The following is a 14,692-nucleotide window of genomic DNA, read 5'->3' as shown; positions in this document are numbered from 1 at the left end:
GAGGCAGAGACAGAGAGTGTCACATAGCTACTTCTAAAGCCACACTTGGTAAGATCCTCATTTGTAGGCTATACTTCTTTTTAAAGGCTTTTCTATAGATCGGATGTTTTTGTGAAATGAAAACTGTTAACATAAAAAATCTGCTATTATTCTGCAAGTATTTGAGTATAGGATTTTTGGGAGCTTCAAAAGCCCTGTAATAGATACTTTATATAGTTAGAATATAAATAATAGCCTACCATTTTTATATTGTTGTTGTAATTTACACCTTTAATTGTTTGGCTGTTGAGTTCCATGACTTATTTAAAGCTGTGGCGATGATTCATTGGAATATATTTGAGTGAAATATATCCCTATTATGACATCTAAACTCAATTTAATAAAGAAAGATATTACGATTTGAACGATCAGGTAATACAAAAACAACACTGCAAAATCAGTCTCAAATATGATTTCAGTCATCACCTCACAGTGTCAGCAACCATTATAAATCTCACATTTGTAAAATATATTACAGGACCGTAGTATGGCCTTACAATGACGTGACAGCTGAGCAGAGTGAGCAACAGGGGAAGACAGTTTTAAAGAAATTGTTCACTTTTGCTTGTGATTGGTGCTGCATGTTTGTAGGGAGTGTCCCATAGCGGAAGAGTTCACTCCTTCCTCATGTGCTGCTGATGATGATTTCTTTTAGCGTGACTGACCTCCATGCGATGACTAGCCTGACAAATGACCAGAGGTTGACTTTTTTATGTTTTAAATAATCCCGTTACCATCTGAGACTACTGTGACCTCCTGAATTCATAGCTAAATAAAATACATAAGCCTACAGGTTTGGGAACATCAACATAGTTATAGCAGTAAAAACGAATTTAATATCGAATGATTGTGTTGTTGAAAACATCCTGCACTAAAAGTGAATGTGCTTCACTTGATTTTGTGTGTTTGACTCCCCTTGTGGCGGCTAATGGCTTCACATGTCACTGAAACCAAAAAACATCCTCAGCCCCAAGCAGGGGTCTATATCTCACTCTTTATGTTATTTCTGATGTGTAAAATAATAAGTAGAAATGTTAAGTATTTTACACAAAACAAGTTCAGTCCATCAAGCATAAAGGTCAGTAACTGTAGTTATATAGGCAATAAGACACATATAATGATCATAATAAGTTTGCAAAAAGCAGTTTTTTTTACTAGGGCATCGATAACCCTACTTAGTTGATAAGGATCCATTCCCTTGAGTTTGTTACATAATGTTTTGGGTTGTGCATGACAATTATTTGTTATTATTTTTTACATGTATTTTTTTTCGGAGGTTTTTTGAGGGCTGAGCTTAAATAAATGAAAAACAACAGCCAAGAAGTTAAATAAAAAATTAAACAGTACAATAATAATAATAAAGAATAAACAAATGCCATCATAATAGAAGTGTATTAGTAGCAGTGCTGCTAACAATGATGATAGTATCACAGCTATTACTTCATTATAGGCAAAAACAAAAAGAGTGTAAGGTAAGGTAAAAACACGTTGGTTTGCTATCCTCGCTCCAAAATGGTGGAATGAGCTTACACATCTTCCGGCGTAGACTAAAAACTCATCTCTTTCGACTTCACTTAGAGCAATAAAATGACTAACAAAGCACTTTAATACTAACAAAGGACTGGCTTAGTTGAATAGCACTTGACATTTTTTAGCTCTATGAAACCTGATGTACTTATATGATTCTGTTTTCTTCAAGTTTGCACTTATTGTAAGTCGCTTTGGATAAATACGTCAGCTAAATGCAATGTAATGGTAAGGAAACAGTGCGTGTGTGTGTGTGTGTGTGTGTGTGTGTGTGTGTGTGTTTGTGTGTGTGTGTGTGTGTGTGTGTGTGTGTGTGTGTGTGTGTGTGTGTGTGTGTGTGTGTGTGTGTGTGTGTGTGTGTGTGTGTGTTACAGATCTAAGCGTATACAAATTGTTTTATTGTTCCCTATTTTTATTAATATTAACATTACATATATTATTTACCATGTAGAAAAGGTGTTGCTCTATAGGTTCACACTGTTACAGTATATGCCCTCACTAGTTCCACCATTTGATTATAAATTCTCAAATTAATGGAATATTTCACAGCAAATCAAATGTTCAAACAACAAAACGAATTAAAAGAAATATCTGAAAAATTCAAAATGTATATTCATTATTTTGGGGTTATTCATGTATGTTTATGATCTTAAAACCAAGAAGTTATTTGAGCTGTTATCTGGTTTAAAGCAATGTGTTGTAGAAGACAAATAAAGGAAGAACAAACAAAATAATCAGCTTTATTATCCCCAAAATAATTTTGCGAAGTGACTTGCAAAACAGAACAATAGCAAATAAAGATTACAAATCCAGACGTTTTCAAATATCATATCAACTCGTCGAAACACAACTACTACAAAAGGTAGAAATCAAAGGAAGTTTATAACACCAGTACTTTTATTTGATCGATGGCCTTCTGTTATAAAATGATGTTACAATAAAAAATAACCAGGTGCATGGACACGAACAAAATAAACGTGATCTATATCAAAGAAGTTGCTCATTCACATGCTATCTGCGGTTTGAGTAATTTCCCATTGTATGACACTGAAGAGGCTTTTATATATTTGTTATACTATACGGAATATATAAATACCATGTTATCAGGCGGTTAGTTGTTGGCTTTTGAAGATTTTAATCTCCTTGTTTTAGCAGTATTGTGGGCTGTGGAAAAAGAGAATCGCCATTTTTAGTAACATTTAATCTTGTTCATCTGACAGTATGCGGTTTGCAGTGTTTCTAATGAAAATGACATACCAGCGTGTTGAAATGATGTCTGCATACAGCCTGACTCAACCAGTAGATCAAGAAGAGGGATGTTAACATTTCAACGCCCAGCAGAGTCAAAATCAGTCCCTTGATGCCTTGATAGATCTGTATAAAGGAGGTTGGTACAGAGGCGGAAGTTAGTACACATCTGTATTTCAGAGAGGTTACTTACAAAATATGAATGTTGTTTTCCCTTACATTCGCATGTGTGCCTAACCAAACAGGAAAAGTAACACTGCAGAGAATAACTGCCGCAATACACCAGAAGAAGCTGATGATGTTCAGGGAGAACGACAGCTTTGTCTGGAAAACAAAAAAATACATAATAATGTAGGTGTTACCGAAAATAATGAGGAACAAAACATTTCATAAATAAAAAAGCCGAATCAGACAAGCTGTACATTTTTTCAAACACATAATTAAAACCTTTTTCCATTTTTCATCCACTTCTACAAAGAAAATCCTTTGGAATTCATGTTTTCAAAAGCAATCTGCACGGCCATATTTCATATTCAAAAGATAAAAATGTGGGTTTGGATTAACAAACCTACATTTAACTGAAATAAATCCTGTTTAACTTGTTTACAAAAATAAAGCAAATGAAGCAAAAGTTTGGACAAAACACGTCAGAAACTTAACATCCTAAAGAAGCATTGCAAATGTATATCTAGAATATTGCACCCGCTCTATACATGCCTTCATTTTTAGAGGATAATTCAACGATTGGAGTGGACAAGTGGACAAAATACTTAATAATTATTCAAAACTTACCACTTGCATGTTTGGAAAGTGACCAGCTGCATAGGACAGCATACCACAGACCAAAAACTAAGATATTGATGAAAAGTGCAAATTATTATACACAACATATACTATTGAATAATGTGGAATAGCAACAGATTACAAGAAAAAAATAAGAAACAATAAGAACAAATGTTATTTTATATATATATTATTATTTAGGGGGGAAGTTAAAATGTGGTAGAAAGCAAAAGGAAGTACAAGAACATCTGCAGTTATATAGTGTCCTCTTCGAACGATTGAGTAGATAGCAAAGGAAACGTTTTTATTTGTATTCTTTAATTAATCTAAAGTTCTAAGGTACATATAGTAGTGAATTGGGAATAATTGTAGTTTTGCAATTGTATTTACCAAAACACTTGGTAGGGTGTAGAACTGGGTAAAGCTTTCTGGGTAAACCAACCCGAGCGCGAGAATGAACACACCAGCGATGGCCTGGGCTGCCTGACAAAAAAACAACACAATACCGCATTACAATCATGCATGTTTTGTGTTTAGGTTGAAATGTGAATATAAAACTATGAAATCTTTTGTGATCAAGAATTCCTGTGTAAAACAAGTCAACTTACCCCAAGAGGTTTAGGTTTCCCTTTCACAACAAAGACCTTGAAGTGATCTTTGTAAACACAGTGAAACTTCTCCGGCATCAGTTGCCCCTCTCTGGCGTCCCTCAGACTCCCGATGGGAATGGTAATGATCATGGACTCATCGCATTGAAATGTCTTCTTCATTGTCCTGTAGACAAGATCAAAGCAACACATGTCAAAACTGTTTTTGTCACCGTGGTGATCTGCATTAGAGGTTTTCAGTAACTTACCTTTTCACCCTTCTCTTATCTTGATTCAGACCTGAATTCTCTGCTTTCTCAAATAAGTTTGACAAGGAAATGACCTGCCACGCCAATTGTCTGTGGCTCTCACTCTGTTCTGTTTTTCGCTCTTTCTCACTCACACACTCACATTCTCACACACACACACACACACACACACACACACACACACACACACACACACACACACACACACACACACACACACACACACACACACACACACACACAGACACACACACACACACACACGCGCGCGCGCGCGCGCACACAGACACACACACACACACGCACACACACACACACACACACACACACACACGCACACACACACGCACACACACTGTTCGCGTGCATGATTTGAGAAGCATTTAAAACAGTCAAAGCTGGGTATTTGACTTATGTATGTTCATTAATATAGAAAAGGGAAATACTCTTTCATTAAATTACAGCTTATGGCGCTGAGGTACTAAAGGGCAGAACAATATGAAATTGGAGAGACCTGTCTCTGTCAGAGCGAGGAAGTCAAGGCGTAAGGTGACCTCATCTTTCAAAGTATTTGCAGGGAAGTGAAAATCAAGCTTAAACAGAGAGGCACAGACAGAGAGTGTCACATAGCTACTTCTAAAGCCACACTTGGTAAGATCTTCATTTGTAGGCTATACTTCTTTTTAAAGGCTTTTCTATAGATCGGATGTTTTTGTGAAATGTAAACTGTTAACATTACAAATCTGCTATTATTCTGCAAGTATTTGAGTATAGGATTTTTGGGAGCTGCAAAAGCCCTGCAATATATACTACCTTATATAGTTATAATATAAATAATACCTTTTTAATATTGTTGTTATAATTTACTCGTTTAATTGTTTAGCTGTTGAGTTCCATTACTTATTTAAAGCTGTTATGTGTGGCGATGATTCATTGGAATATTTGAGTGAAATATATCACTATTATGACATCTAAACTCAATTTAATAAAGAAAGATATTAAAATTTGAACGATCAGGTATTACAACAACAACACTGCAAAATCAGTCTCTAAGATCATTTCAGTCATCACCTCAGTGTCAGCAACCGTTATGAATCTCACATGTTTACAATTTATCACATGACCGTATGGCCTTACAATGTAAAGTTGTTACTATTATTTTGCTCTCGTTGTGTCCTTTTTAAAGACTCAATCGTCGGTCGCATAAAGGAGGCTGTATTCACAAAAAATATGAATGAACACATAATGATTTTGGATTAATTATATTACTAGACACAAAAAACCTTCCTCCCTCCAGGTCAGATAGCACCATGGCCTGTGCCGATGTGGACATGGACATCGATGAGAATGAAGGGACCCAAGGCAGACGCCCGAGAGAGCCGCCGATGGTGCGAAAGTACCAAGCTTCAGAGCTCCTACCGGACAACAAGGGGCCGCTGCATGACCTGCTGCAGAAAAAACCTGGCGTTTTGGGGGTAAGACTGAACAAATAAAAGATACAATGCCAATACAAATCCTTTGAGAATGCCATACTCTTTAACTGTTTTTGACATTGTGTCAGAGAGGTGTTGACTAAACTTCTTGTGGCATATGGTGTTGTATACTTTGTTTTACTAACCCTTATTATTGTAGGAATTTGATGGTATTGTGTCCATTGACCCCCTTTTTATTTTAACTGTATGTCTAAGACCGAAGACCCTAAACAGTATCACGTGTTTGTTTGAATGGCGCTGACAGCATGGTGCAAATGATTGGATTAAAGTTAAACACTTAAAAAACTGCATGTAAGCGTACATTTTGCTGGCATTATGGTTGCAACCGTTATTTTTGTAACCTTGTATTACCGCATAGCTTCAAAAAGTGACTCATGGGCAATTTACGGAAGGTAAAAAAAAAAGGTAGATTCTTTGAAAAGTGTTCTTGTGCTCCTTTGCACATTACCGTCTCTCAGACATGCGGGGCTAAATGTTTTGCTCCAGGAAACTACAAACTCTGCAATTGTTGGACACTATGAGCAGGTGACAGTCTACATAACAGTGCAAAAATATAACACTACAAATGGCTTTCTTAAAGAGTGTCTTCACTTAGAAAGATATGAAACATGATTTGCGTCAACATAGTTTTGGGGTCTATTCAGTAAACATTGAAGTGTGTGGGAAAATGTTCTGTATAATCGTAGAAAAAAAGAAGATCGTGTATTTCACACACTTCTACTTTGTATTAATCCTTTATATGCAAAGTCCAAGCATTAGTGATCACAATCTTTTTCTCAGTTGTCACCGTGAATGTGTTTTCATGTTCTAAAAATGTATCAACGTTTATAAAAACAGTTCATGAAAGACATCACAAACAGATAACAGTTTCAGTTAAAGAGGATGTCCAAAATACTTTGTACCCATTGTGCAGGCCAGCAGCAACAGGAAATGCTGGGTAGAGGGTTTTGTGGTCTTCTACATCTTGAGTGTTAAAGCTCACATTATTCTACCTTTATAGTACTGTGAATATGTGTCCAATAGTTTTAACGGGCGCTGCAAATAAGATTGTTTATATATATTATGATGATTTAGATATATTTTGGGAACCTTTTTGTGATTACTTTCTGTGTTAACCTTTAAACATTTACACGCATTGTCATGAATACATGATATGAAATGTTAATCTGTTTCCATTTCAGTCTCTGCAGATGGTGAGCGGTCTGCTGAGTGTTGGAGTTGGAATTGTTTTTGCAGTAACCCAAGAGATGCAGGAGTCTCTGATCAATCTGTTCAGACTTTCACACCTGACCGGAGCCCTTGTAAGTGTCTTGTTCTAACTTGACAAATGATACACATCCTGCAGCAAGAAGTACATCAGATGCAACTGTACGGTCTTGTTGAATTACTTACAAATGTGCCTTCTTCTCCTTCAGTTCATCATTGCTGGAGTTGTTTCCAACATGATTTTCAAATATCCAGAATTGCTACCTGTGAGTACAACTCAGTACAGGCTAAATATGCAACATTTAAAGCTAAGCAGTTACAGTCAAATAACGTATGTCTTCTGATCCAGGTGTCCCTCATGGTTAACTCGGGCTGTATTATTGTAGCCGTGATTTCAGCTGGTCTGATAAGTGTGGACCTGGCTCTCTGGAGAACAGAACATGATAAGCATCTGAGGGTAAGACCATGTAAAGAATATAACTAAATGAAACACTGATATTTCCATTTATTCGCCGATATAACACTTTATTATCTTGATGTTTCTAGATGGAGGTGCTGGAACTTTGTGTGTTGGCACTCGAGGTCTTACTCTCTACAATCCTTTGCATCTGGTTCTCTAAAGAGAAACGGGCCAAATCAACATCAAGCTGAAGAAGAAGACATTTGAGAACTTCCTAATTCAAATCAACTATTTGGATAGGACAAGAAGGTTGTATATTAGTGCTGAATAAAATGTAGGCCACTGTATTAGCAGAGTTTTTTTGTTTTGTTTTGTACATACTGTGTGGCTTTCTGTTCTGTTGCCTGTATTGGAGCAAGGGGCTGTGGTCTGCTTCTGATGTCTCACTTACACGAGGACACAATAATTGTGGTCAATGAATGTCACCTACTCTCATGTGAAGAAAAAAACCCTCCTCATCCTCCTGCGTCTCTGTGTGTAACGGTAGGATTGGTCTATCTGCAAGGGTCTGTGTGTGTGGTTTGACGCTCGTGCTTCATTATCAGTGGATATATCTGCAAGGTGGGTTTTTTCAGTGCGCTCACACTTCCAGCTGCCTTCACAGAATCTATAGGATATGTGAGTAGGAAATATGCAATAACGTGTCAGGCTTAACTGGGGTAAAGACAGAAACAAAACATTATGTTTTTGAACATTTTAATCACCTGTACAAACTTTTCATAACACAGGACTGGCAACAAAATAAAAGAAACATGACAGTTAAACAGATTGATCTGCCTGCTATTTTTTTTTGTAAAACACATAAAAAAACTCATCTACAATATAAACATTGATTCTTAACTAGTCTTTTTAAAACAAATGTACAGACCACAGAAGTACCATCATGGTATTGTATACTATGTGTCAAAATATCCAATATACAGAGAATTACAATGAAATAGTTGAGCTTCATCCATTAAAGGCGTAGTGCTTTGAAGCTGGACTCCTCTCGTCTCCATCTCTTTGTCCTGATAAACCGCTGAGACGTCAGTAGTATTCAGTCTGAAGACTTCACAGCTACAGAGAAAATGAAACCACAAGAAAAAAGATTTAGAAAAACATTTAGTATACATATTATGGACTGAACGATTTTACTTGAGACAACATGCACGATTAAGAACACATTATAATATTCATTTAAGGTTTTTCCTACTTATTTAAACTGTTTGAGTCCATAACATGGATATGACTTTAAACTGAAATGTTTATGAATAGATTACCGTGCTATTTACAATTTAAATGATGTTGACAAATGACCACACCACTGTATGGAGCAGAAGCATATCTAAATGCATTACAAAAAAAAATCTAAACCTTTTTCAAAACACATACTACTTTGGTCAAAGATTTTACTTGATACAACATTCCAAAAAATAACAATAATAATATTTAAATTAGTTTATTCCTATTTATTTAAAATGTTTAATTCAACAACATTGATATGACTTTAAGCTGAGGTTTTTATGATGAGAGGGAATGACACTGACTAATTACTTTGACCAGTGAATGGAGCACAATGTTTATTAAAAAGTAACACATGTAAAATATGCAGCAGGGATTTTCTTTAGTTGAAGCATATCTTAATGCATTAAAAATAAAATAAATAAATGCTTAAACCTTTCCAAAATATGAAAAGGATCAAACACAGCTGTTTTTTTTAACGTCAACATTGTTAAGAGTCCCATACGTATTTAGGTCTACTTTTGGATCCTACATGTTAAGTTGATCATACATTTAAAGCAATATATAAATATGTGCTATAATAAAATAATACATTTAGATTTTGAGGGCCTTATTGACATTTACATCCTACAACAAAAGGCAACACTATTTTCCATGTATTTATTCCACATGAATTCTCTTAAAGTAATTACAGATAATGCTGTTCAGGCATTTCCTACAAACTCCAGGTCATTAATTGTAATGCTGATATTTGCATTGTAATATTTGATGTATTAATTATTTTAGTGTATAGTTTCTGCTTTTGAATTAAATACAATAAAAGCTTAACATTAGAAACTAATTTAAATTATGCAGATAAAAAATAAAAAAAAGCATGAATGCATTCCAAAGCCCCAAAACAAAAAGGTAACAGAGCATGCGTGTGTTCAAACAAACATAAAACTCTCAACACAAATGTCACCATCATGTCAAACGGATGCAGAAGGAAAAGAGAGGATGAGAAAGAGGCAGGAGTTTCCAAAACAAACCACCCATCGGGGGGATCCCTCTGACCCTCAGGACACACTGCCATGCAGCACAACCCAGGCAGCAGAAGCATGTTTTCACACAGATTAGTAGCGGGCGGGTTCCTCACAGTTGTTAATGAGGCTGTGAGGGAACACAGATGTCCGCTCTGGTGACACCGGTTACTTACTGAGCTAACCCCCTCAGCTCTGAGTCAGACCACAGTGGAGAGGCCTACAGCTATATGAGAGGTCGTGCTCTGGTAAAAACAGAACAGCAAAAAGGTGGTGAGGGAAACTAACGCTTCAAATATTCCACTACCAGTTAAGGTCTAAAATCTAAACCAAAATATACCCATTAATTGAAATGCCTCCAACATCGGTTACAATATGCCAGTCAGTCTCGTCTTGCGTAGTTTGTTCAATTTTAAGATAAATAGCTGTTTATGAAAAGACAGTATATCAGAATAAAAGGTCCCCATTCAGATTAATGTGTGAATGAAGGAGAATAATAATATCTGCAAAATGTACACATTTATGTTCAGAGTTACATATTTGATTACAGGTCTGGTTTAAAGCTTACACAGAAAGTGGGAGAAATGAATGATAAACCTCTTTGTATGAACAGATATCAGTGCAGGCTCAACGTCATCAAAGATTTTTTTATTTGACCATCATAGCAAAATAAGAGTTATAAGCAGAGTTTAAAATACTGGCTTATGGCTTCTTTAGGCGAATAATCCACATGATGCTAAAATGTTTCTGATCATCATTTATTCTTTCTAAGTTCCAAAGTGGATATAACTTACATTTTGGGCGGACCTTTCCATTATAAGAGATGAAGGTTCAATTTGAAAATAATCAAAAAATCAATAAGTACAAATATAGTAGGCTATGGTTTACATTTAAAGAGTTTAAGGTACAATCAAGAAGAGTACATCTCTTTTAAAATAACTGAACAATTTAAGTTCTCCTACTGTCCCTGAACCGACTCACGTTTTTCAAACGCTGAATTGAATAGTAGAAAAATACAAACAGATGTTGTGGGATGAAGTGTTCATATATCTATATAAAAAGGTAGGCTTAATCTTCAAATACATTACTTAAGATTGAGACATCAAATATAACTGGGTGTCACCGCAGCTACGCTTGATCTAATTCTGTACTTTACAAAATGCACTCGCAGGAAACAACATGATAGATGATGATGATGATGATGATGATGGTATTCAAACACTCACTGCTGTGATGAACTTGGTGCCCTGGGGTTGGAGGTCATCCTCTTTCTGGAATATGGAAGGAGAGGCGATGGAGGAGGGAGGGCTGGAGGAGCACAGGAAAGGGGGAGTCTCGTTGTTGTTGTTGTTGAAGGAGTCCATGCTGAGGCTGGGGTGCTCGGGGATGGTGAGGGTGCTCAGCCTGGTCACACTGTTACTGGAGGGACACTGGGACGATGTCTCTGAGCTCTCAGTGACTGCACACAACACACAGAGACAATACATGAATACTGCAGTAGTGGATAAAGCAACACAAACTCCCTTTTCATTTCTTACTGAGGTGAGAGTTTAAAGAAGGTCAGTGAGTTGGCTTTTATATACGATACGATAATACTTTAATGGTCAGATCCAGTCTGAAATGTGGCTTGCATCACAGCAGCTCCATGTGTAACATCAACATAGACAAATATCAAGACACAATACATAAAAAAAACAAAACATTTAACATAACAGCACAATCAGTGAGAAACCATGTTCCATCCCTTTAGCGTGCCTTTGACGTGGGATTCAGCTCCTTATTTACTGTGAGGATCGACTGATGCACAAAGGAGTGCTTCAGTCTGACTTTAGAGAATCGCGGGACCCTGTATCTCCGATTGCTCTTGAAGCTCTTATGTGCAGCATTCGAAATGTTTAGACTTTGGCAACTCCTAGTGGTAGCAGCAAAGAAGACACCGACAGGCAGTAATCCCCTGTACACATCTTACAGATAGAGTTTATATATCTGTTTTTTATATAGCTTTTTGTTTTTGTGCTTATCTTTACTTTCTCTGTGAAGCTATTTGTTACATACGGTAAAAACAGACTGGGTTAGTGAATACTTGTGCAAATAACTATTGTGTATTTGTAAATAACCTTAAATCACTTTGAAGAGATCTTTTAATTTTAACTTAAAAGAGTCTTTTTTTAGTTAAAGATAGCCCTACTTTGATTCAGTGCTGTAAGACAGTTAAACCTGAACACATAAATACCTTTTACAGGCCGTGTGTGGGTTGAAGAGTCCTTAAAAAGGTTTTATGATCAGATCTACTTACACTGTTTTACCCAGAGTTTATGTCCTCACACATCAAGAGTTATTGCATTTTCTACTGTGAGACGATACTGAGCAGTTTTAATTAAATTAGATTGGTGTTAAATTAAAAGCTCAGAGAATACTTTCAGGGGTAAAAACTGAAAAGCAGGAGAAAGCAGAAATGTAGTATTGAAAGCCCTCTTTGTGTATGTTTGCACCCAGAATGTTTCTGTATAATAAAGAAAGTTATTACTGTCTTAACAGAAAACAATGATTCCTCTGGGTTCAACAGCGGTAACACAGCCACTCACTCATGGAGGGCTGGCTCCCGCTATCCTGCTCCAGCTCGTCTTCCTCTATGCAGTCGTAGGGCCACTGGGCAAAGGAGGGAACGCTGGTCACCAGGTGTGGGTGTGTGTGCGGGTGAGAGGGTGAGGAGTAGAGATGGAGGTTGAGCGGGCCCAGCAGAGAGGAGGACGACTGGCTGCTGGAGGAGGAGGTGCTGCTGTTGGAGATGGTGGAGTGAGGTCTCTTGAAGGAAGTGGCGTGTTCAAACGAAGACACCGCGATGGAGGCCCTGGTCCTGGACTCTGTTGGTGGAGACAGAGAGGGAGCTGTGAGATCATAGGGGTGGTGATGACAAGTGACGGGAATCTATGAACATTCCTGTGGTTGTTAATGAGGGTAATTACGGGAGGAATACGTTTTTACAGCATCTCTAGTGAGCCATGAAAGAAGAGTAATGTAAAACGATTTACTGCGGTGGTAATGAATTCAAATCAGTATGGATTAGATTACATCTGGTTTGTGAACTCTCATAATACTACCTGCATTAAAATACTTGGAAGCAAGAGACAATTATATGTGGTTTTCTATCTCCATGATTACAGGGTGAATCATCGGTGCAATCAAACTGACGATTGAGAGAAAAGACAACCCGTTTTCAAGCTCACCTGACCCCTTCATGAAATAGTCGATGGCTCTGTCGCTGATTAGCTGCATCACTTGGCTTGATGTCCATAAAAGGCTTGCTTCCAATCCCCATGGAAACCATCTCCTGCATACGCAACTCTACAATCGAGAGTGAATACTTTAGTGACCAGATCTTTGTGTTCCGTGGGATAAAGATGATCATTACAGTTACACACACCTCTGTTCCTGAGCGCCTGCCTCCACAGGATCTTCCCTATGATGGCGGTCCACACAGCCTTGACCTCTGCAGAGCTGGCCTGCAGGATGAACGTGTCCTGGGACTTCCTCCGACGGAACCAAATCTCAAAGCGTAGGCCGCTGTCGCCAACATTTTCAGTCATACCTATCTCTGCTGTCTAAAAAGAAAAGAATAGAAAAAACACTGTTAAATGTTTTGTTATTGTACACACTGAAGAAACTGCTAACAGAACCCAAATAAAGTCTTACTTTGAAAGACTGTTTATAGATGTAGAAGTCATATCCTCCTTCGATCTTCTTGGTCTTGCTGAAGAGAATAAGGTCTTCAAACAAGAAGACGTGGCGGAGGTATTTCCTCCGTCCACACCAGACTATGAACTCGTCCTGGCAGCGGAGTTGACCCTGCTCTTTCAGGTTCACCTGGAGAGGAAACAGGGCCGATAGCATGCGTCAGAGAGGAACAATACAGATCCTGGTGGGAGGCTGACTTCACTGTGCTGCGTGAATAACAAGATGACCTCCAATTTAAAAATAGTTCTTGTCAAAGTGTCTTATAATAAACTTAAGTAGTGTTTGGCTCTTTCTGCTGACATCAACATATCCTTCATAGCAGTACATGTGTTTTCTACTTACATCACAACCACGAATGGCATCCATGGCCAGCAGGTCGTTGCCATGGCGAAGCTGAAACTTGACCATCTCCTCTGCGGTGCGGAGGTCGCTCAGCTCCTGCTCCTGGGACTGACTGCACTCCTTGATCAGGTCCTTCAGCAGCAGAGCGTATTTACTCATCCTCTGGATGGGCTTCAGCAGGTAGGAGGCCAAGTCCATCTTGTCCCCGAGCTCCATCTGCATGTTCTGGAGGGAGAAACACTCAGGATTATCATCGTGGTTTCACTGCTCTTACTACGAACTGTTGTTTTTAGTATGGGCTACTTATGCAAATGTTAAAATATTTGCAAACTGAAGGTCAATTATTGTTTCTTCTTGTTTAGTACCTGTGTTAAAAGTTTTTAGACATGACCAATACTACATTTTTTTGTCTATATTGCTATTGTTTTCAATATTTCTACATTTAAAAATCCAACAAAATATATTCATCAGCTTCATCATCAACACATCACACAAATAAACCTTTATATAAGAATCCCATAAACATGATCAATACAACATTGTGATATGTAGTTAAGCTAAGAAGAGATACAAATAAATATAAAATGTGTTACAATTTTCACTCTAAAAAAATCAATGTTTAGGTGCTCTCTGCTAGACTTTACTATGACATTTTAACACTCTGTCGAAACTCAAAAGCATAGAAAACAGTGAAAACAACAAGGAGGTATGATCTTGAGCTGAGATCATTTTTGTCAAACTCAAACGTATTTTTGGGCATTTC

The 14,692-nt window shown here is 37.4% G+C and overlaps 3 protein-coding genes across 3 annotated transcripts; 1 reads left to right on the top strand and 2 right to left on the bottom strand.

Annotated features, from left to right (window-relative positions):
* Positions 1-2,290: 2,290 nt before the first annotated feature.
* On the bottom strand, positions 2,291-4,558 carry LOC307027033 (uncharacterized protein). Its single transcript, XM_079695214.1, has 7 exons — positions 4,454-4,558; positions 4,206-4,371; positions 3,988-4,080; positions 3,607-3,663; positions 3,034-3,138; positions 2,824-2,940; positions 2,291-2,730 (listed from the first exon to the last, which is right to left on the bottom strand). The coding sequence occupies exons 2-7, from the start codon at positions 4,365-4,367 to the stop codon at positions 2,701-2,703; spliced, it is 564 nt and encodes a 187-aa protein (XP_079551340.1). The 5' UTR covers positions 4,368-4,371; positions 4,454-4,558; the 3' UTR covers positions 2,291-2,700.
* A 438-nt stretch (positions 4,559-4,996) lies between these two features.
* On the top strand, positions 4,997-7,899 carry LOC307027031 (uncharacterized protein). The gene is made up of 6 exons (XM_079695212.1): positions 4,997-5,002; positions 5,751-5,928; positions 7,128-7,247; positions 7,362-7,418; positions 7,502-7,609; positions 7,699-7,899. The coding sequence occupies exons 2-6, from the start codon at positions 5,764-5,766 to the stop codon at positions 7,801-7,803; spliced, it is 555 nt and encodes a 184-aa protein (XP_079551338.1). The 5' UTR covers positions 4,997-5,002; positions 5,751-5,763; the 3' UTR covers positions 7,804-7,899.
* Positions 7,900-8,291: 392 nt separating this feature from the next.
* LOC307027030 (pleckstrin homology domain-containing family G member 4B-like) lies at positions 8,292-14,175 on the bottom strand. The gene is given in 8 exon segments (XM_079695211.1): positions 8,292-8,668; positions 11,079-11,311; positions 12,438-12,716; positions 13,080-13,119; positions 13,121-13,197; positions 13,277-13,454; positions 13,546-13,716; positions 13,930-14,175. Coding segments are annotated over 8 exon segments (1,206 nt in total). The 5' UTR covers positions 14,152-14,175; the 3' UTR covers positions 8,292-8,662.
* Positions 14,176-14,692: the final 517 nt, after the last annotated feature.

This window comes from Notothenia rossii (genome assembly GCF_949606895.1).
Source record: "Notothenia rossii genome assembly, contig: scaffold_534, whole genome shotgun sequence".
Classification (NCBI taxonomy): Eukaryota; Metazoa; Chordata; class Actinopteri; order Perciformes; family Nototheniidae; genus Notothenia; species Notothenia rossii.
Note: the sequence above shows the minus strand (reverse complement) of the source record. Positions and strands in the feature narration are given on the sequence as shown.